Source organism: Cebus imitator, unplaced genomic scaffold (assembly GCF_001604975.1).
Source record: "Cebus imitator isolate Cc_AM_T3 unplaced genomic scaffold, Cebus_imitator-1.0 Scaffold92, whole genome shotgun sequence".
NCBI classification, from domain to species: Eukaryota; Metazoa; Chordata; class Mammalia; order Primates; family Cebidae; genus Cebus; species Cebus imitator.
The window spans coordinates 12,618,374-12,642,726 of record NW_016107407.1 but is presented as its reverse complement, the minus strand read 5'-3'; the positions used below and the strand labels follow the sequence as shown (position 1 = coordinate 12,642,726).

Here is a 24,353-nt window from a genome sequence, read left to right as displayed (position 1 = left end):
AAAACAATTTTCTCATTTTACAAGAATTTCCAGGTGTGCGTACTGATTGCTGAGTAATTTCAAATACGAATTTCAAAAGGTTTTATGATGCAAATGACATTTAATAGGTGATGCAGGAGCATTTTTACATTTTAATATATTGGCTACAATGTCAGTAAGCTTGCCCAGGCTCTCAAAAATCTTAAAAGTAGTGTGTTCTGAAGTTAGAGACCTGGAAAAGACGGCTTTCAGAAGTATCTAGGAGTTTCTATGAAGATGTGGCTTTTTAATGTATGTGATAAATGCTGGCCAGTATCTCTAATGCTAGGAGTTGCTTTTCACCCTTGACATGCAGTCTGAGCTAACACTGACATTGTAGATTCTCCCCAAGGATTTCTATTGAGACAATGGTAATTTCCCTAAGGCTGCGATATACAGTTTAAGATTGCTCTGATGCCGAACATAATTCCACAAACCTCACTGGAGAAAACTCGATAGATTTCTTGGGTTATTCTGATAGACATTAACATCTCGAAAACTTCTTTGACCCCTTGCTGGGTTACTCCTCTGTGGTATGTTAACTATGTATAAGTACCATTCCTTTCACTTTTTCCACACAGACACAGATATATGAGGACGAGTGGAAAGGAAGTAACCTCAGTTTCCCCAGAATGCATCTCTTCGGATTCTTAATTGCCTTTTTATTGAGCTGCGGCTTATATGAGAGAAAACCTTCTGTTATCCAGGGAAAGGACACATATGTTGATTCAGATCTGGCAGATTTTGTATACCATTTACGAGATCATCACTCCTAGGAATAATGGAGTCAATGAGTTTCATAAATATCAAATGCCAATTATGTATCACACACTGTTGTAGGTGTTTGGGATAGCTCAGTACAAGAAAATAGACAAAAAGTCTGCCTTTGTGGCACAAATATTCTTGCAGGTCCCAGATGAACTTGAATTTTGTCTCTTAAGCCCATCATAAGCAAGCCATAAAAATGGTAAATGATTTCTTGTTGTGTAAGTAAAAGTTATGCCACTAATATATTCACCTCCTTTCCAAACTGAAGGCCAGAACTAACACTCAACAATCTTATCAATAAGTTTCCTTAAAATTGCAGAGTTTGAATTTGGGGCGTAGGTGACATATTTTTACATGTGTGATAATTTCTACATGTCTTGCATTGTGTTTTAGGAGGTAAAAATTTAAAGGAGAAAATAAACCTCCTCCCAAGGGCAGAGGTAATTGAAAGGTATATATGCAAATGTCACTTTAATCATATATTACATCCTTTTCCAGGATGGGTAAAAAGATAAAGAAGGAAGTAGAGCCTCCTCCTAAGGATGTGGTAAGTTTCTGATTTGAATACTAGTGGCACTTTAACAACTAGTTATAAAAATAAATTGTTCACACAGTTTGGCGTGTACCAGTATATACATGAATACACGGTGGCAGAAGTCCAAAGTCTGACTAATGATAAGATTAGTCAGAGAAATCTAACATTATATAAACAAACATTTACAACATTGTCATTATATAATTAGCACAATTAGAGAGTAATTATTAGCTTTTCCAGTATGTAGATGGCATGTTTATAGCCTAGTTAATGAATAAATAGTTTGGGTTGTTTTTTAAAAATACTTTCCATTTACAGTTGCCAGCCTCTCATTTATGCTAATTAATCAAGTGAATTTTCAAAAATAACTGGAAGTTCTGCTATAGTTAGTAGATATGTGTATAAAGTTGTCTGGTGATGACCATTGCACATCAGAAGTCCTATTCTTTTCAGTTCTATCGAGAGACTACTCTGGGATCATCATCTTTATTCCAAATGCTAAGTAATTCATTCCCCATATAGAAAGCTCTCCTCTCTCTTTAAAAACATGATTTTATCTTCTCTCTTTAAAGTTTATCAATTATTGAGAGATTGTATTAAAAATAAAAAATGATCTTTGACAATTTTCAGTTTAGAAACTTATTTTGAAACAGATATTTGATGTAATTTCCTTCAGATAAAATAGGAATAGGAAAAAAAAATAGTGAAGTCCACAGACTCACAGCAATTTCAAATTTGAAGGAAACTGGGCTAATGGCAGAAATCTGCCCCCAGCCTTGGGAGCTTCCTGATTAAGACCCTGGGGTTCTTGAGCCAGCTCTGCCCCTCACCAACTGTGATATTGTGGCCAATTTGCCAAATTTGGCCAAGTTATTTCAGTTTTTCTTTAGCTCCTAAATGGGAATTGTAATATCCAACTCATTGCTGTTGTTGTATGAATTAAAACAAAATAAGTTACGTAAAGGTCTTACTGCCTGACACGTAGCACTTGGAAAATAAGATCTATTATCATGAGAATCCTCTGGACTCTGCCTCTGACACGCGTGCGTGCGTGCGCACACACACACACACACACCACCACCACCACCACCCCCATGCCTCTGTGGAACAAAATCTATAGAAGTGCCTGTCTTCCTGGGTCCAGGAAGGCTTTGCAGAGGTGGACCTCTGATGTTTCATCATTCTGGCTACTTCTCTTAGGACATATTCCTAAAATGTTACAGATTCTCTAGTTTTCTTCATTGCATCTAAGATTTGTATTATCCTCCCTTTTGCTACCAAATAGCATTATTGGCATCTTATTTGCAAAAACATATTCTGATTAAAATTAGAATTAAGGGGCTTATAAACAATAGATGTATGTGTCCAATACACTTTTTTTTTTTTTTTTTTTTTTTTTTTTTTTTTTTTTTTTTTTTTTTTTTTTTTTTTTTTTTTTTTTTTTGAGACGGAGTTTCGCTCTTGTTACCCACGCTGGAGTGCAATGGCGCGATCTCGGCTCACCGCAACCTCCGCCTCCTGGGTTCAGGCAATTCTCCTGCCTCAGCCTCCTGAGTAGCTGGGATTACAGGCACGTGCCACCATGCCCAGCTAATTTTTTTGTAGTTTTTTTAGTAGAGACGGGGTTTCACCATGTTGACCAGGATGGTCTCGATCTCTTGACCTCATGATCCACCCGCCTCGGCCTCCCAAAGTGCTGGGATTACACCAATACACTTTCTATAACTTCCTAATGTCTTGCTGATATTGTCCTCTGGACTCCAATCCTTGGGGATGCAATGGAGAACTTGAGAAACACAGTCCCAGCGTTAACAAAATAGAACTGTTGCTCTCTCAGCTCACAACAGCCTTGGAGGTAGTCAACGGTGTGTGTAACATTGACCAATGGTCCTCACTTTTCCTTGCCTTTCCCAGGAGACTTCCATCCTTCTACTGACTATAGAACTGACAGAGGGGTATTAAAATAACATCTAAGCCCTTTTCTACTGTAAATGTTCTCATACTTCAAAGCAATATGCCACAATTTACAGTATCTTAACCTGAAACTTATTCTGGAGTATACTTCTAAAGTCAGTAAAAATTTGTTCTACACATTGTAAATGAAAACCAGATTTAAAGAGAAATATAACTACTTAAAATAAACTTTTCTCTGTCAACTAATGTTAATTTGCTTCTTACATGTTTCCTAGAAACGCTGGTTGTAAAGACTTTAATTTTTATAATCTCTACTCTATGCGTTAAAATAAGTAATAAAAACAGCAATAAAAGTATTGGTAATAGGATTAGAACAAAAGCTCCCTTTAAGATTCTCATTTGTTGTAACATTAACATATGCAGATATGGTATTGATTTATATTTCCTTCTTATAAGAGGCGCTAGCTAAGAGATGCCTACATATGGATAAGATATGGCTTGATCAACCAATACAACTATTTTCTTCCTTTCCAAATCATTTTCCCAAATCATTTCCATGTTTAGCCAAAAGGTTGTTTGTGATGCTTTAATAAAAGGAAAACTTACTTATATATGGTCAGATCTGAGTTTGCAAGCATGGAAATTATATTCTTTTAATATTTCAGAGGTGATTGAGCTTCAGTGAATAAAGGCACAAGATCTAAACTCCTAAGAGATTATGACCTGGTCCTGGCATGGTAACAATTAAATATCAAGTTAACGGAACATTTATGTTAATGGGTTAGTTAAATACACACAGGAAGCTAAGCAGGGAATATTGAATCAGAACAATGGAAAATAGTAGAACACGCCCCTCAGCTGCAAAACCAAATCCAATTCCTGGGAAGACGGTGAGGTCTCCTGGGGCTCGTTTTCCTGGACCTCCTTTATCTCAGAACTCAACCTTTCATTCTTTGTCATAAACTGACAACACTACTATGGACTTTTAAAAATGAATAAATGGCTGTGACTGCTATATTGGACAGCACAGAATCAGAACATTTTTATCATTGAAGTTCAATTGGACAGCACTATTCTAGACAGTATTATTCCTTAACAGAAACATAAACATATCTCTAGAAGCATATGGCCACTCAAATTGACTGGGCTTAAAATTCAAAGCTTAGCCAAAATGCTTCCATTTTCTTGCATTCTTTTTGTAAATAATTTTATCATTTATTTTACACAGAGCATGAAATTATAATTTCTCAACAAGCTTGTTGGTGACTGTGACTTCCTCACGGAAAAGTAAATGGGATATGTAATGACAGCACAGTATTATTTATTTAATCATGTGGCACTCTGTTATAGCTATCAATTTATTCTCAGTGCCCTTTTTAATTAAAAATTACTATAACGGTGCAGGCTCTATAGGAGAAACAAATGTCATGCGAAGTTTCTCTACTCTCTACCAAATACCGGTATTTCTCCTCCTTTGAGAGCCCATTGGACTGTAACTTGTACAGTCTCAAGCTCCCCTTTAAGCTTCTCATACTCCATTTACCTTTTTTTTTTTTTTTTCTTTTTTCGAGATAGGATCTTGCTCTGTCTCTCATGCTGGAGTGTGGTGGCACAATCATGGCTCACTGCAGCCTCCGCCTCCTGGGCTCAAGTGATTCTCCCCACTCAGTCTCTTGACTAGCTGGGACTAAAGGTACACACCAGTATACCTGGCTAATTTTTGTATTTTCTGTAGAGACAGGGTCTCACTGTGTTGCCCAGGCTGGTCTCAAACTCCTAGGCTCCAGAGATCTTCCCACCCAGACCTCCCAAAGGGCTGGGATTACAAGCATGACCCACTGCATCTGGTCTTTAAAATTAGTTTTAATTATTATAGATTCACATTTAAATAACCACATGTGACTTAAAAATTTACTAAAGCTTATGTTTAAATGTATTTTTGTGTACTCTACCCACTTCTCTGAGACATGTTATTCTGTGGCAACTATAACATACCCATGCTTAACCACAGTATCTTTAGTCACACGTTTACATAATCAGCTTTAAAAATATAGAAACATGAGAGGTCTCTGGGGTGAAGGTTCCACGAGGGAAGGGAAATCTGTTTTGGATGGGGGTTGGTGGGGAAGATGGCCAGCTGGGACGTGAGGGAAAGTGCCTTATGTGGTGAAGATGATGTAAGGCTATAGTTCTTAGGAGTTTGCAGGGCAATCAAGGAGCTTTATGAAGACAGGCTGGGAACTGTGGAGCCTCTCCCCACTGAAATGTACTCCAATGTACTTTTGCATATAATTTCAGGTACACAATGTACCCTCAAGCCTACTGCTAGCTCATGGACCTCAGATTTAGAGCCCTCTCTCCTGATATCAGCTAACAGTATACAGTTAAGGCACTTTAAATAACAGTACACAGTTAAGGCACTTTAAGGCCACAAGCATAGAAAAAGTTTCCAGGGGAACTTTAATACATTTCTTTTACAGACATTTTCCAAGTACTTCCATCATCCAGGTATTGTTCATAGGTGATGGAGACAGAGAAACAGCATGGTCCTTTGCCTGAAGAAATGTATTTATTTGCTGGACAAATACAGAGTGCATACCATATGCAAGCGTTCTTCTACATCTTGGGCATAAAGATGGGGAAAAAGCAAAGTTCAGGCCCCAAGGCAGCTTGTATTACAGTGGGAAAAACAGTCAACTAATAATATAATTCAGGTAGTGATATGATCAATGAAGAAAAATAAAGTAGGTTACGTAAGGAGTGTGACGGGGCCTCTTTAAATAGAATCTAGGTCAGGGCAGGCTTTCTTGGTGGGATCTTAACCTAAACACACTTAAATGAAATAAGGGGGTATTCTGTGCAAATTATCTGGGAGAGGACCCCAGGCAGACCACAGTAACTAAAGCCTTATGCAGTGTGTTTGAGGAATTCCAGGAAGGTGGGTACGGTAGGAGATTAGTGAGCAAGGTGTAGGAGGGGGTCACAAAGATGGCGAGATGGTGGCGACCACGTAGGGCATTAGGCTATGTTAATTAAGCAAGTTTGAGTTTTTCCTAATGTGCAAAAAGGAGAATTTGCTGGAAGGTTACAGAGAGGAGTAGTGATATCTGATTTGTATTTAAAATGAAAAATAAGATCATTCTAGCTACAAGGTGGGAGAAATGGGAAAATTGGAAGACCAGTTTGCAGGCTGTTATGGTAATGTAGTTAACATCTAATGGCAGCTGGGACCCAAGAGGTAGGTCACTGTGAAGATGAGATGCGGCCAACCTGAGGATGTGCTTTGAAGGTTGAGCTGGCCGGATGTGCTGATGGGTAGGACATGGAGCGTGAGAAACGGACAAGTTTAGAGATCAAGCCTGAGCAACAGAGTGAATGGAAGTCCAACATACTGAAGTAGACAGGTAAATCAAAGACGTAATGCAGTGTGTTCAGTTTAGAAAAATAATAGCGGTGGAAGAAGAGAAAGAAAAGCAAGCAAGCAAGCCCACTCACCCAAGGAATTTCAACTCCCAAATCACCATGAATAAAACCAATAAAAAGTATATCCAGAGAGATGGAGGCCTGACAATTAAACATATTATAACTCTTTCTAGTTTCAAGTATTCTTTTATTATTTTTGTTAGAAATGAAATAAAACTCTCAAGAAGTCCTGGGTGACATGTGGCATGGTGTTCCTAGACAGTGGCTTTAGTGAGAACTATTTTGGTGAGTTAATGAGGGTGAAAGTCAGATTAGAGATGTGCAGTAAGGAGAGAGAGTGCAAAAAGTATAGATTTATAAGGTTTTTGACTGTAAAAGACAAAGAAGGGTAATGTGGTACTGTGGCATACAGCAGATGACTACTATCTAGGGAAAGTTGGTTTTTATTTTAAAATAAAAGACTTTTGAGAAATCAAGAGTTCAGGGAGGATAAGATAGCTGCAGTTTGCCGGGTGGAGTACCAAAAAGAAGAGACCAACAAACAGCAATATCTCCAGAAATCTGGTTAATAGTCCTCTGGATTCTCTAAATTCTAATTTGTATGGGGTAAAACTCCACATGGCGAAGGACGTGCATGAGCAACTCTCAGGGTGCCGTAAGCCATATCCTTTCTAGAGCTCACACTGGTCTGGGAGGCACTGTAATTTGCTTGGAAGGCATTGAGAGTCTTATTGAATACCTGGGGCATTAAGGAGAGTACCCAGAAAAGTCATGCCTTAATAATTGTGTGGCTAAAATCAGTTAATAAGCCAATAGAGGAAGTAAAATGGGATACTAAAAAAATCCAATCACCTGAAAAAAGGATAAAAGGAACAGGGAACAAATGTGATAAAGGGAAAAAAATAGCAAGATGTTCAATTAAAACCCAACCATATCAATAACCACATTGGATATAAATTATCTAATATTCCAATAAAATGTGAAAGATTGCCCAACTGAGTAAAAAAGCAAGACTCAGCTCTAACCTGTCTCTAAGAATCCTTGTTTACATATAAAGGTACACACAAATTAAAAGTAAAAACATGGAAAAAGATATATGCCATGCAAACACTAATCATAAGAAATCTGGAGCACCTATGTTAATACCAGATGAAATACATTTCGATTGCAGGACAAAGAATATTACCTGAGAAAAAGATGGACATTTTATAATGATACAAAGGTTTATTTTTTAAATGGTCCTAAATGTTATTCACCTATTAACATGATGGTAAAAAAGGCTATGCAATAGCTTAAGAAACTATGAAAGACTCAGACATAAGTTTAACAAAATAAAATCAATACCTATAATGCTGAGAACTATAAAACATTCCTGGGACAAATTAAGGAAGACCTAAATAACTCAAGAGATGAAAGTACTATGTTGGGTACAGACACATCGCTGGTGGGAATGCAAATGGTAGAACTACTTTGGAAAAAAAAATATATTTTTGAGACAGGGTCTCACTCTGTTGCCCAGGCTGGAGTGCAGTGGTATGATGGTAGCTCACCGCGGCCTTGAACTTCTGGGTCAAGTGATCCCTCTACCTCAGCCTCCCAAGTAGCTAGGACTACAGGTGCATGCCACCATGCCTGGCTAATTTTTTTTAACTTTCTGTAGAGACAAGGTCTCACTATCTTGCCCAGGCAGGTCTTGAACCCTCGGTCTCAAGTGATCTTCTTGCCTCAACCTCCCAAAGTGCTGGGATTACAGGCATGAGCCAATGTACCCAGACAAAAATTATATTTTCTAATAAAATTAAACATGCACTTGTCAGACAAGCCAGAAATTTTACTTCTAGGCATTTTCTCAAGAGAAAACATTTGTCTATAGAAAGACTTGTATAAAAATGTGCATGACAGTTTTTATACATAATGGTTCCAAACTGAAACAACCCAGAGGTCCATCAACTGTTGAATGGATAAACAAATCATGACATACTCATACAATGAGATATTACTCAGCAGTGAAAAAGAAGGGTAGAAACAAATGAGATCCATGAAACAACATGGATCTCAAAAATATCCTGCCACATGAAGGAAGCCTACACAAAGGGTCCCCATGTAGTAATTTTGTTACTACTAAATTATAGGACAGGCAAAACTGATCTGTAGTGAAAGAAAGGAGATCAGTGGTTGTCTGGGACCAGACATAGGAAGGGGAATCAACTGTAAAGAGGCAGGAGAGAATGTTTTGGGGCATGGAAACTTTCACATATTGTTTGGAGTGGCTGGTTATACAGATGTATATGTTTCTTAAAATTCTATACAGATGTATACACTCCTCAAAACTCATCAGACTTACACTGGAAATAACTACATTGCATTACATCTAAATTTGCCCTCTATAAGCTGGATTCAAAAGAAGTTATGGAAGCATTTAGATGACAGGGAAGAGTTGACTACTCATGAAACGAAAGAGATAATTAATAATATATGGTAAGATGAGAATGTGTCCATTCTGTGAGAATAGAAGACTGAGTTATCTAATGTGCTATTCTTAGTGTCTGGCACTTAATATGGATTTGATAAATGTTTATTAAATGAATGAATTAATGAATGAAGGTGAATGAGCTAAAAAGCCAAAGCACTTATTAGGAATTGGCCTTGGATATTTTCTCTGGTGTAACAGAAGAACGTGTGCAGTTATAGGCAGATTTCAATCTGCAAGTTAGAAGTTGATGGAGTTTCCATCTAGTAACTTTATTTTCTCTGAAAAATTTGCTGGGTGAAGACGAAAGAAAATAGGGAGGTGAGAGGGTTAAATGTTCAAGGATAGTAAAAATGTTTGAAATAATTTTGTTCTCTTGAGAAAAATCAAGTTTACAAGAGAAATGTAGAAACCCGGTTTGCAGTGAGGCCCTCTCAATTGCTGGTCATGAATTTACAGTGATACTAATTTTCCTGTAGCTAAACATTTTTTGAGAATGCTTGGTCACTTGGGTACAAATGCAAAGAAGAAAATACTAGTGTTCATGTGTGGTTTGGGTTTTGGAAGATTAATTTGATGAAAAAACAGAGAAACAAGGAGGTTAGGATTTAACAGAAGTGTTATTCAGATAACAGAACATCTAATCAAAGCAACTTAAGAGGGGAAGAAGGGAGAAAGCTGATAAAGGGAGAGAAAGGAGAGGGACTGGGGATCCAAATGCAATTGAAGAATCTCTGTAGTGGGAGTAGCTGAAAAAATCAATCCGTATGTTTCACCACTTGCTACTTGGCTACCAAGAACCCCTCAGAGCCTGAATACTGTGAGTGCTGCAGGAAACCCATCTGCAGGCAGACAGAGAAAAATTAATGGGTTCTTAAGCATCACAGCAGAAGACAAAGCTGAATAATAGATGGATGCTACTGAATGAGAATTAGGAGAGAACTTTCAAAAAGTAATGAGAACATTTCTCTTCTGTCTAGGATATAGTGGTAGCAGGTAGCAGCAGGCATTTCTTCACCTGCAATAACTATGAAAAGCAGATGAACTTAAAAATATGATTTAAGAGTTTTGGAAAGGCAAATTAAAAAGACTGATAATACCAAGTGTTGGTGAGGATGTAGAGCAACTGGAACTCTCATTCATAGCTGGAGGGAATGTTAATTGATAAAAACCACTTTGGAAAACTGTTCAAAAGTACCTATCAAAGGGAAATATATGTCTCCCCTATGACTCATCAATTACATTCCTAGATACATATCAAGAGAAATGAATGTGTGTATCTACAAGAAGACATGTAAAAGAATATTCATTGTGGCTTATGTTATGATTTCCTCAAACTGGAAAGAAAAGAACTCAAACTGGTATATTTACATAATGGAATGCATTATGTAGCTATACGAAATATGACTTAGTTATAGAAGCAAAATTTTGAAAGAATTGCAACAGACATTGCATTGAGCTAAAGAAACCAAACATGAAAGAATGAATGTTATATGATTCCATGTATATGAAGTTCAAAAATGGAACATTAAGTGATTATTTTAAAAGTTAGAATAATGATTATATCTTATGGGGGCAGGGTGGCTTAGGGAAGGAGTGTAAGGAAACCTTCAGAGATTCTAAAAATGTTCTGTATCTTAGTTGGAGAGATCTGAATTAATATTCTGGAAGATCAAGTGGAAGAAATACCTACTAACATAAATGGGGAAGCTGATTTTGCTTTTTAATACAACTTATTGGATTTATTTACCCTACTGATGTTTATTTTGATCACTGACATATTTGATTTTATTCCTATTTTATTTGAAGTTTTGGTTTTTCTTTGCTATGTTTTCATCTTGTAATTTCTTTTGTATTTTCCGTCACTTTTCTGAATTGAGCAATTTTCCTTTGTTATTCTTTCTTTCTGGCAATATGGAAGTTTGGGTACTTGTTGGTAGCCTAAACTATTAAATACACATATTTTAACCTGCATTTTTTCTATTAATGTAAAAATAAATAGCTAAGCAACATTCCTTTTCTTTAAACCAATAATTTCCTTTACCTGTTTCATTGAAAAAAAAAAAAATCTCAGTTTTAATTCCAAGCCACTATTACTTTGCTTTTTTTTTTTTTTTTTTTCCTTACAAATCATTATCACTTCAGGAATCCCGTCTTAAGAATTGCATTGGCCGGGCCAGGTGGCTCATGCCTGTAATCCCAGCACTTTGCAAGGCTGAGGTGGGCAGATCACCTGAGGTCAGGAATTCAAAACCAGCCTGGCCAACATGGCGAAAACCCATCTCTACTAAAAATACAAAAATTAGTGTGGTGGTGGGTGCCTGTAATCCCAGCTACTTGGGAGGCTGAGACAGGGAGAATCGCTTGAACCCGGGAGGCAGAGGTTGCAGTGAGCTGAGATCATGCCATTGCACTCTACACTGGGTAACAGAGCGAGATTCCAACTCAAAAAAAAAAAAAAACATGATTTGCAACATTTAGAAAGCTAAACAGCAAAATACATTTTTTTGTATTTATTGATCCACCACAATTGTTTTTATATTTTTGTCCCCCCCACTTTTGGCTGGAGATTTTGCTTGAGCAATTTAAGATCATATGGTTGATACACTTTTTGAGTTTGTGAATGCCCAAACATCAAATGATAACCTAGCCAGATATAAACTTCCAGAGTCACAGTTCTTTTCCCTTGGACCTGTGTTGATTATCCTCAATAAACAGTTAGGAGAAGGAAAGGTATAGGTTATTTGCTAAGGTTTTTTTTTTCTTATTATTTAATATTATTTCTGCTTCTTCTTGTATATTTTCTATTTGGCCAAGCTAGTATTTCATTCACAATAAAGAAACTTTTATTCCCATTTTAAACCATCTTGTGTAGTCTTCTCCATTTGTGTATCCTTCCTTCTTATTGCCATCCATCCTATTTTATGTGTTCTTCAAATCTTATCTTAAATTCTACCATGTCCATGGAGCTTTCTCTATCTACTCTAGTTTCAAATTAATTTCCCCATTCTCATCATAGTATTTATTGTCCCTGCCATGTGTTTTGTACTTCATAGAATCCTAACATGTTTTATCTAGAGGAGATCGTGTAATACAGCTCCCTAACTTTTTAGATTAAAAAAACTGTGGTCGGCTGTGTCACCTGGGTGATGTGAGGTCCTCGGATATTCTGGGGCTACCCTTTAATACCTAAATAAGATGGTTCTCAAGCCCCAAACCCAAACTACATTCAGAAGTCCTCCCTTAAGGGTTCTGTGGATTTCCAGGGCCTTCTGCTCTCCTGATCAGTGTTGTAGCCAGCATCCCAACCATTGCTCTTGGCTCAGCTAGAGGCCACTTTTTCTCACTGGATCATGTCACTAGAAATACAAAAGCCACAAACCTGGTGTACACAATTGACTTTTTACTGAAGATTTGTATTCTCTGAAAGAGTATAAGTGGTTTAAGAATAAACAAGACTTTTGTAATTCTTATAGCTTCTAGTATAGAGGGAGCCATAGAAAAACAGTGGCTTTACTTTGGATGTTAGACAATGCTGTTCTGAAATTCAGCAGCCATTTCTCCTCCAAGGAGGAGGTTTTATCCTGGCTACGTCCTTTCAGGTCACTGTTTCTCGCCATCTTCTTTCTTCTTTACTCTTCCAAACTTACAAAATTATGTATCCTTGGGGTAATCAGAGTAATGCATTTCTCCATTCTCTATGTAAAATGAAACAATCTTAAATATATTCCATATCTTAGTAAGATGTCCATATAGGAAAGCCAACACAAAGAACCAGCTAAAGCTTTGAAATACTGGTTTTTTTTTTTTTTTTTTTTTTTTTTTGAGACGAAGTTTCGTTACTTTATCCTAAGCAGAACTCCATCTAGTCTCTGGAAATGGAAGAAAAATAGTGTAATAGTTTGTTTCCTCCTTAACCACAGAAAGCCTCTATGTGTTATGAACAATAGCTCATTTTAATTACACATGAATTCTCAGGACACAGGTCTTCTTAGAGTCCTATACTTTTTCTTTAGACTATATTATCATTTCCCCTGTCCCAGGTTTTATTCAATTTTACATTATGTTATATGCTGTTTTCTACTGCTTTTTTATTGTTTCACATATGTAGTTCCTGCTTTTCTAGAGTCGAGTGGTTGGAAAGCAAGTATTGATTATTGAGATGGTCAGAAAATTGAATATATACAGGTGCTCAAGGACTTTGTGTATTGCGTAAGCGTAACAACATGTCATTTGATGTACATCTTAGCTCGTCATCTGGCTCATGACAGATGTATATCAAATGACATGTTGTTATGCTTACGCAATACACAAAGTCCTTGAGCACCTGTATATATTCGATTTTCTGACCATGCATGCCTCTACTCCTCTCCTTGCTCCGTTGAGATAGGTACCATTATCTTAAACAGAAAAAGAAATTGACACTAAAGGAGCGTAAGTCATTTGTATTCCACATGACTAAATTGAGAAACTAGACCCGTCAGCTTCCAAAACATGTTGCTTTTCCCATCACACCCCAGGAATTCCAAGGCCACCAATGCTAACAATTGTTTCTCTAGCAGTTGATGTTTTTTTTAAAATGAAAAATTTTGCAGTCCACTTATTGGGCAGTGACCACATCCTTTTTGCAAGATTATGTTCTCTTTAAGTTTTAAGACCCATTCATTTTTAATGTGATTTTTAAAGCTCATTTGTGAACCTGATAGTTTTCTTTCTGCCTTTCAGTTTGATCCATTAATAATTGAAAGCAAGAAAGCAGCAACTGTGGTGTTAATGCTTCATTCTCCAGAAGAGGAAATTTTGGCTAAAGCATGTGAAGCCATTTATAAATTTGCTTTAAAAGGTTTGGATTTTTTTTGTTTCTATTTCCATTTCATTAATTTTTTAAAATATTTACTACATCATGGTCACTTTTCTTCCTAGTCTTTCACTTACTTGCTGTCAAATGAATTATTTCAGACAACCAGAATATTATTTAATGCATTACTGAAAGCAGTGTCTCTCCCTGAGTGCCTAGCTTAATCTTAAGGAGTAATTTAGTCGTTGGATAGAACAGTCATTCTGAAAGTTTCATTGTAGTTTTAGAAATTGTAAATGTCACAGGCACTAAAAGAACTCCCAACGGTCAAGGCTGGAACAATTTGAACAACAAAGTAAAATAGTATTGAGTTATAATCCAAGTGGAAAATAAGTATCCATGAGTCCATACTGATATAAATAAATGAATGAATAAATAAAAAAATGGAAGTGAAGAGACAAATCCCCATGCAGAATTCCTAATAGTTTATGCAGACACTCTAACTTCAAGGAAGTGAAATATAACTTCCCACTCTTTGAGTGGGAGATGTACAGAGTGACTTATTTCCAAAGAGTAAATATAGAAATGGGGGAAAATAATCTTGCAAGGGATAAACCTTACAAACACTACCTCAGCTAGGTGATGAAAATCAACATCAACCATCTGGGCATGTTGGCTAATGCCTGTAATCTCAGCACTTTGGAAGGCCAAGGTGGGTGGATCACTTGATGCCAGGAGTTTGAAACCAGCCATGGCAATGTGGCAAAGCATCATCTCTACAAAAAAATACAAAAACTAGCCATCTGTGATGGTGCATGCTTGTAGTCCCAGCTACTCAGGAGGCTGAGGTGGGAGATCGCTTAAGCTCAGGAGTTCAAGACCAGCCTTGGCAACATGGTGAAACCCCACCTCTACAAAAAATAAAAACATTAGCCTGGTATGATGGCACATGCCCACATCCCAGCTACTTGGGTGGCTGAGGTGTGAGGACTGCTTGACCCTGGGAGGCAGAGGTTGCAGTGAGCAGAGATTGTGCCACTGCACTCCAGCCTGGGCAGCAGGATGAGACCCTGTCTCAAAAAAACAACCAATCATCAACTGTGATAAGTCATATTGACAATAGGTGTCTTTGATATGATGTGATAAAAATGACACTTTATTTCTGTGTTATTTTCCTTAAAAATCCATAACCCTAGTCTAATGATTATCAAAATCAGACAAATCCTGGTTCAGGTACAAAATACCCCAACTGGGGAGTTTAGTGTAACTGTTTTTTGTTTTTTAATAAAACATTTCAAACTAAGATGGGAACAATTTTGTTTTAAATAAACAATACTTGAAATATTGTGTTGGAGCTTGAATGAGAGAACAACAAATCCTCCAATTAGCCAAGGTTACAATACTAACCTTGTTTTGTCACTCAGGTCATCACTGGGAATCCAGATGTAAACCAGAGTGGTTCTGGACGGTACTGTACCTTTTTGAGTGGTTGGTGTAGAATCCTGCGTCAAATTTCAGGGAGATATTGGACTGGGTATCTATGGCAGCATGAATCCCATTCAGTCTTATAGAGTTATTATATATCATCTGGCTGTCACATGTATCTAATTATGTGTAATTTCTTTTTGCATGACATGAAGAATTAGATAGGCATGTATTTCATACGAAATAAACACAGAAATAATTTTAAGTCTGATGTTTTATACTAGTAGAATTTTCTAAAGTTAAAAAAGATAGGACTTTGGCTTCGGGCCAAGATGGACCACTCTACTGCCTGAAACAATGAATGAAACAGACCTAATATGTGAAGGTAGAGTACACTTACTCTGTTGGTAGAAACAATGAAGGAAATAAACCAGATATATGAAATAACAGTTGACAAGACCATCAACATCAGATAATAAAGGGCAGTGACCACTGAGAGACAGGAATCAAAGGAAGTAAATCCTATGATTGACTCAGATTTTTGACTTCAGAGAGCTTTTTGGACATAGCACTGGAAAGGGCAACCTGGTGGACTCTCTGAGTTAAGAAGACAAATCTGAGAGTCCAGGGAGATAAAAGCATTTAGAGTTTTTGGGACAGAGTAAAGGAGAGGAATGAGTTTCACAGAAGGAGAACTCAGGAGATCTGTAAAGGATCCCATTCTTGTATTTAGCAAAGTTGTGAGCAGCACATATAACAAAGAGGCACCCAAAGAATTGGGGTAATAGTGTCTGGTGCTCACATAGGGCTAGTAGTAGTACCTGTTCCCATCAGCGAGACTGAAATCTCAGAATTCATGAAGCACTATGTAGAATACACAGAGAAGTCTTGCCTCAGTATGAAAAATAATTAGTCCTAGATGGTACACTGTTCTAGTACCACCTAGTAAATATTAAAAGCAAGACTTGAAAGGATCAAGTTGTTTCCAAGTAACTTGATTTGTCCCTGAAAAAAATCTCAAAAATACAGAAATAGCCATTGCCTAACAAGGTAAAATTCAAAATGTCTTGCATCCAATAAAAAAAAATTACCAGGCATGAAAAGCAGAAAAAATGCATAAGATATAAAACAACCAGTACATCAAAATTGAGCCAGATGTTAAAATTAGCAGGAAAAGACATTTAAAAATTAATTACAACTATATTCTATATGTTTAGAAAATAAAAACATAGAAGCTACAAGACAGACCCAAATACCACTTCTAGAGATGAAGACTTCAATATCTGAAATGAAAAATATGTAGGCTTGGATAAATGCAGATTAAACATCGCAGAAGAAAAGATTAATGAACTTGAAGACACAGTAACACAAAGTATCCAAAATGAAGGACAGTGAAAAATAAATTTAAAAAAAAATGAACAGAAATTCAATAAGGTATGAGAAAAGTTCATGTGTCCAATATAGGTGTAATTGGAGTCTCTGAAAAAGGGAGACAGGGACAGAAAAAGCACTTGAAGAAATAATGGCTGAAATTTCCCTAAATCTAATGAAAACTCTAAGTCCATGAATCCAAAAACTTTGTCAAAACCCAAGTGCAAAGAATATGAAGTAAACTATGCCATAGTACATTATTATCAAATTGCTCAAAACTAGAGAGAAAGAGAAAATCTTAAAAGCAGCCAGAATGAGTAAAAACATGTTCTATTCAAATAAAGAATGGCAATAGATAATAATGAATTATAAATAAGGATGATTTATCATCAGATATTATACAAGTGAAAAGTCAGTGGAACAAAAGTCTTTAAAAAATGAAAGATAAATAAAAACTTTCAACCCAGAACTACATATCCAGAAAAAAAATCTTTCAAAGGCACAGGTGAAATAAAGTTTTATTTTCAAATATAAAAAAGATACAATAATTTGTTACCAGCAGATCTATACTACTACTTACAATAAAAAGAGGCCTTTCAGGCAGAAAGTAACACCAGATGGAAATATAGATCACAAAAAAGAATACAGAGAACTAGAAATGGCAACATATAGGTTTTTTCTTGCTATTTGAATCACTTCAAAAGCAAATTTATTATTTTAAAGAGAAATAATAATATATTGTGCAGTCTGAAACACATGTATAAGTGAAATAGATGGCAACAACAGCCCCAAGGTAGAAAGGGAAAAAATGGAAGTATACTATTGTTAGGATCTCATATGTGAAGTGGCATAATACCACTTGAAAGTAGACTGTGATAAGTCAAAGACATATACTGCAATCCTAATGCAACCACTAAGATAACAAAACAAAGGATAATATTAAATAAGCCAATGAAAAAGATAAAGTGGAATAATAATATTCAATAGATAGAAAAGAAGGCAGAATATGAGGAAAAATTCAAACAGGGAATAATGGGACATATAAAAAACAAATAAGATAGTGGATTTAATCTAATCATATCAAAAATTAAATATAAATGTCCTAAATACCTTAACAGGAAGAAACTGATATGTTGGATAAAATCAAGAGTTAACTACATGCTGCCTTCAAGAAGTGCACTTAGAATATAAAGACAAAGAAACTTAAAAGGATGACAACAGATATGTCATGCTAGCATGAACCAAAAGAAAGCCCAAGTATTAATAACAGAAATATTAATATTATAAAAGTAAACAGAGAAGAGAATAGTACCAGAGATAATGGCCATTTTAAAATGATAAAGGGATCAGTTAATGAAAAGACTGAAAAATCTTAAACAGTCATGTACTGAATGTGAGATATTTAAAATACATAAAGCTAATCATGCAAGGAAAAATAAGTATCAACAATGAAGGCTGGAGATTTCAATGATCCTCTCAACAAAGGAGAGAACAAGTAGACAGCAAATATATAAGGATATAAAGGATTTGACAATCAATATCAGTGTATTTAACCTAATTAATATTTATAGAACACTTTAAGAGCAGTAGAGTACGCAACTTTTTTCAAGTGCATACAGAACATTTATCCAAACAGATCACATTCTGGGCCATAAAATAAGCCTCAATAAATTTTAAGCGATTCCAATAACACAAAATATATTCTCATACCACAGTGGAATTAAATTAGAAATCAATAATGCAGAAAACTCCGGATAATTGTTACGTAGTTAGAAAGTAAATAACATACCCTTAAATGACTCATTAATCAAATAAGAAATCAAAACAAAAATCAGAATTGAAAATTAAAACAGAGTGAAGGATGCTATAAAACTGCTCAGAGAGAAGTTTATTGTGCTAAATAACTATACTGGAAAACAAGAAAATTCTGAAACCAGTAACCTTGGCTTCCATCTTAAACTAGAAAAAGAAGACCAAAGTAACCCAAAAGTTAGTAATAATAAGGGTATAATAGATATCTCAGTATAAATCAACAAAACAGAAAACAGAAAAAATTGATGAGCCATAAAAATGAAAAGCTGTTTTTTTGAGATCAATAAGAATGATTAACCTATAGATGGATTGATAAATGAGAGAGAAAACAAATTATCACTATCAGGAGTGGGAGGGGGGACATCACTAGAGATCCTACAGATATTAACAGGATAAATAGGAATATGATGAATAAGTTAATACCAATAAATTCTACAACTTAGATTAAGTGAACAAGTTTATTTCAAGACCTAAATTTCCAAGCTCACTTAAAAAAAGAGAGCTTGAATAGCTCTATATTACAAAAACTGAAATTGGTAGTTAAAAACTTTCTCACAAATAAAACTCCAGGTCCAGATGGTTTTACTGGTGAATTCTACCAAACATTTAAGGAAGAAATAATACCAATTATACACAAATACTTTCAGAAAATTGAAAAGGGTGGAATACTTCTTAGTTCATCTTGTGAAGCCACCAATACTGTAAACCCCAGATAGAAAAAGGAAACAAACAAACAAAAAAAGAAATCTGCAAGTCAATATGCCTCATTAACATAGATATAAAATTCTAAACAAAATGTTAGCAAATTAAATTCAACAATGTATTTAAAAGCTAACACATCATGACTAAATGACTCTTATTCCCCAAGTGCAGGGTTGGTTTAACATCTGAAAATCAATCAAGGTATTTTACGATGTGTGGTAGGTAGAAAAAGAATCCCAAAATATCTACATCAGAAAATATCACATCCCTGGAAGCTGTGAAAATAGTATGTTACATGACAAGGGAGAAATAAGAATGCTGATGGACGCAAGAGAGTCAGATTTGGAGAAGACACGATGGTGGACACAGAGGTCAGAAGGGTGTGATTTGGGGCTTTGAAGATGAAAGGGGCTCGCTTGCCAAGGAATGCTGTGTGGAAAAGAAAAGGAAATGGATTCTGCCATAGAGCTTAGCTCCCAAAGAGCATAGGTAGCCCTGCCAACACTTTGAATTTCACCTACGGAGAGATGTATCCAACTTCTGACTTCCAAACCATAAGATAATAAATTTGTGTCGTTGATAAACCACTAGATTTGTTATTTATTATAGCAGCAATCAGAAAAAAATATAAATCTTTAAAAAAGAAAAACCATCCGATCATCTTCATACATGCAAAACCATCTTTTTGGCAAAATCCAACATCCACTCCTGATAAAATATGTATGCAAAGTAGGAATAGATATAAACTTTCTCTACCTGATAAAAGGTATCTACAAAAAAAGCCTATGGCTTACATCACACTTAACGGTAAAAAAAACTAAATGCTTTCCCCTTAAGATCAGGAACAAAAGAAGGATGCCTGCTATCATTATCTTTATTCAACATTGTATGGGAGGTTCTAGCCAATGCAATCAGGCAAGAAAAAGAAATAAAAGACATCCAGAATATTTGTAGTTAAAAACTTTCTCACAGATTAGAAAAAGAGGTAGAACTATCACTGTTTGATTTATACAAGATGACATAATCTGGCTCTGTTCACTCACCCTAATTATTTTGAGATTAAGTCTTATCATAGTATTTGTTTTTGTTGCTGAGTACTATTCCATTATATGGATTTACCACAGTTTGTCTGGGTCATATGGTAGGGGTACGTCAACTTTTAAAGAAACTGCCAAACCATTTTCCAAAGTGATTCGTACTGTTTCATATTCTCACCAGCAGTGTCTGAGGGTTCCAATTTCTCCCTACACCAGCTGGCACTTGCTGTTCTTTTTTTTGATGACAGTAATCCTTGTGATGTGAAGTAGTATCTCATTGTGGTTTTAATGCGCATTTCCCTAATGACAAATGATGTAGAGAAAAATGTACTTTATCATCATCTTACATCCTCTTTGGTGAAGTATCTGTTCAAATAATGTTCATAGATATTTTAAAATTTAGTTGTTTTCTTATTTGGTTTTAGAAATTCTCTATATATTCTGGATACACATCCTTTCCTTCTGTATCAGATATGTATTTGCAGAATTTTTCTCACAATTTGTAGAATATCTTTAAAAAAAAAATTCTAGACTTTTTTTCTGTAATCAGTTTTAGGTTTATAGAAAAATGAGGCCAGGCATAGTTGCTTGCAGAGCCTGTAATCCCAGCACTTTGAGAGGCCCAGACAGGAGGATCACTTGAATCCATGAGTTTGAGACCAGCCTGGGAAACATACTGAGATCCCATCTCTACAAAAACTTGAAAAAAAATTAGCTGGATGTGGTGGCATTTGCCTGTAGTCTCAGCTACTCAGGAGACTGAGGTGAGAGAATCGCTTGAGCCCAGGAGGTCGAGACTGCAAAGAGCCATGATCATGCCACTGCACTCCAGCCTGGGTGACAGAGCAAGACTCTGTCTGAAAAAAAAAAAAAAAAAGAAAGAAAAGAAAAATGAGAAGTAGAGTTCCCATAAACACCCCTCCTCCATTTTGGTTTTCTCTATTATTATAGTAATCTTTTGCATTGTATTACTCAGGATTCTCTAGAGAAAGAGAACCAATAAAACATATGCAGATATATATGAAAACATTTGTAATGGGAACTGGCTCACATGATTGTGGAGGCTGAGAAATCTCACAATAACGCCATGTGCAAGCAGGAAAACAAGGAAAGCTGGGGATGTAATTCAGTCTTGTCCTAAGGCCAGAGAACCAAAGCTACCGTAAAGTCCTAGAGTCCAAAGGCCTGAGAACAGGAGCTCTAATGTCTCAGGGCAAGAGAAGATAGGTGTCCCAGCCGAAAAAAGAGAGGATTTTTCCTTTTTACACCTTTCTGTTCTACTCAAGCCCTCAGCAGATTGGATATTTCCCACTCACATTGGTGAGAGCACATCTTCACTCAGTTGAGAGATTAAAATGTTAATCTCCTCCAGAAACACCCTTGCAGGCACACCCAGAAATAATGTTTTAGTAGCTATCTGTGCATCCCTTAGCTCAGTCACTTTGGCACATAAAGTTAATGTGATGACATCTATAGACAATTCTATTGAATCTACAAAAGGGGGCTAGAACAAATTAATCACACAAGGAAGCATTTATTGAGTGCCTGTTACATGACCGGCATTGTACTAGGCACCAAGCGTATGAGATAATAGGGTAGACAGGACATCTGTCATCATGGAGAGTTATCATGGCATAGGCAAGCAAAACACAGATGTTGTCAAAAAAAATAAAAGACATCTAGAAATAAAAGACATCCAGAAAATTTGTAGTTAAAAACTTTCTCACAGATTAGAAAAAGAGGTAGAACTATCTGTTTGATTTATACAAGATGACATAATCTGGCTCTGTTATCATGGCATAGGTAAGCAAAACACAGATGCTGTCAAAAAAAAAATACAGCAGGATAAAGAGAGGTAAAAAACACTTGGATGAGGTAACAGCAGTAAATAGGGTGATGGCGGAGGACTGCTCCAAGGAGGTGTAATGTGAGCTCAGAATTGAAGATAAGATGAAGCCAGTTTTGTAAACAGGGACAGGGAGAGGAGGAAGCGTCTGGGATGCCTGTGCTCTAAGTTCATTCTGAGGGAAATACCAGTGGAAGCCAAGAGTAATGTGAAAGGCAAATGGCAAATAAGAAATTGGAATGGCACAGGGCAAAATGCTGATGAGATCGATGATATCCATGTGTGGCTTTTGTTTTACCTGTGATGCCAGGTGAGGAAAATAAAACAACCCTCCTTGAACTTGGAGCTGTGGAACCTTTAACTAAACTACTCACCCACGAAGACAAAATTGTAAGAAGAAATGCTACTATGATATTTGGAATCCTGGCTTCTAACAGTAAGTATCAACTTTTAAAAATAATCAAATAATCCCATGTAATGCATTATTATTCTTTTAAATTTAACATTAAAGAATTTGTTTCAGTTTTAAACTGACTTTAATGTTCACAAAAACATGACATCAGTATAATGCAGCAAATGTGTGATTTCACATTTTAAGGGATAATTTTAAAACAGGAAAATATATGTAAGCACATCCATGCAAAAACTCCTCTCAGAGTTGGTGATGTTGTCATCCTACAAGCTGAGAAAGCCATCATTTTCTCTTAAAATGAAAAGCATTTTTTCTTGAGTTAGTGTGATGTAATTTGCCTGCCTATATGTATGTTACATTTCATATGTATTTCATAGTGAACAAAACCTAAAGAGTTTTGATAAACTGATTTTGAAACTGCAAATTATATTTTGCAAAAGATAAATTTCAATGTGCGTTTACCAAGGTAGGTGGATCACCTGAAGTCAGGAATTTGAGACCTGCCTGGCCAACATGGTGAAACCCCATCTCTACTAAAAATACAAAAATGAGCCAGGCATAGTGGTGGGTACCTGTAATCCCAGCTACTTGGGAGGCTGAGGCAGGAGAATCACTTGAACCTGGGAGGCGGAGGTTGCAGTGAGCTGAAATCGCACCACTGCATTCCAGTCTGGATGACAAAGTGAGACTGTGTCTCAAAAAAATAAATTTAAAAAAGTGCATTTACTTCTTAAATCAGACCTATTGCTTGGAATATTGTCACATAATTAATATTATATTAATATATAGTATATAACATGCAATATTAATCATATATGTACATAATAAACATTACTATGTGATTAATACAATATCAATTATGTTATTATATCATAATATTGTATGATTATATTAATATATAATATATAATACTAAAGAACATATTAATATAATAATGCGATTATATAATATTAGTTAAAAGATGCTATTATGTCCATTAGAATATCAGTTTGACCAAAACCATGCCAATAAAGGCAGTCTCTGGCTTATGAACAGGGTATATTTTCCTTGTCATTTTCTAATGGTAGTTTTTGAGTCATCCACCCAAACCCTGTAACTTATAGTTTTTTGTTTTTTGTTTTTTGTTTTTGAGACGGAGTCTTGCTCTGTTGCCCAGGCTGGAGTGCAGTGATACGGTCTCAGCTCACTGTAATTTCTGCCTCCCGGATTCAAGCAATTCTCCCACCTCATCCTCCCGAGTAGCTGGGATTACAGGCACGCACCACCATGCCTAGCTAATTTTTGTATTTTTTTAGTGGAGATGGGGTTTCACCATGTTGGCCAGGCTGGTCTCGAACTCCTGACCTCATGATCCGTCCACCTCGGCCTCCCATAGTGCTGGGATTACAGGCGTGAGCCACTGTGCCTGGCCTAACTCAAAATAAATTTTAAATGACACTCTTAGTAGAGACTGAATTCTAACATGAAACTTAGGCTGCTATGAATAAACATGTGCCTATCATGGCACATGGCTAAAACCATACTTTCACCCCCTTAACGATAACCTCAGCAAAACACAAGCACGGATTCTTTCCTAGTCTTCCTGCCTAGCCTGCACCCTCTTTTTCCTGGATCTGGTGTGATGACAGTGAGGCCTCCTTATTCTATGTCCAGCAGGGACAGTTATGAGTGGAAGTTGGGAAGAGAAGTGGAAGGGCGGTTTTGTGTGGCATCTGTGCCATCACGACCTCAGCTACAGAGACTGTGTCTGCGGGCAGCTGTGGTGACAGCTGTTGGGGCTCTGTGTGTCTTTAGCGGAAGGCTGTGACTTTGCGAGCTCTGA

General features: G+C 36.4%; 1 protein-coding gene across 3 annotated transcripts in view; it reads left to right on the top strand.

Moving 5' to 3' along the window:
- The window catches only part of ARMC3 (armadillo repeat containing 3), a 100,472-nt gene that overhangs the window by 2,464 nt on the left and 73,655 nt on the right, over window positions 1-24,353 (top strand). For 2 of the 3 annotated variants that reach the window (XM_017535573.2, XM_017535572.2), the window contains exons 2-4: window positions 1,285-1,333; window positions 13,854-13,971; window positions 22,430-22,555. In XM_017535573.2, coding sequence (XP_017391062.1) covers window positions 1,286-1,333; window positions 13,854-13,971; window positions 22,430-22,555 — 292 coding nt within the window. In that variant the 5' untranslated portion in view covers window position 1,285. Of the gene's footprint in view, window positions 1-1,281; window positions 1,334-13,853; window positions 13,972-22,429; window positions 22,556-24,353 lie in introns of those variants that run through there. The other variant, XM_037740974.1, reaches the window with a different exon arrangement.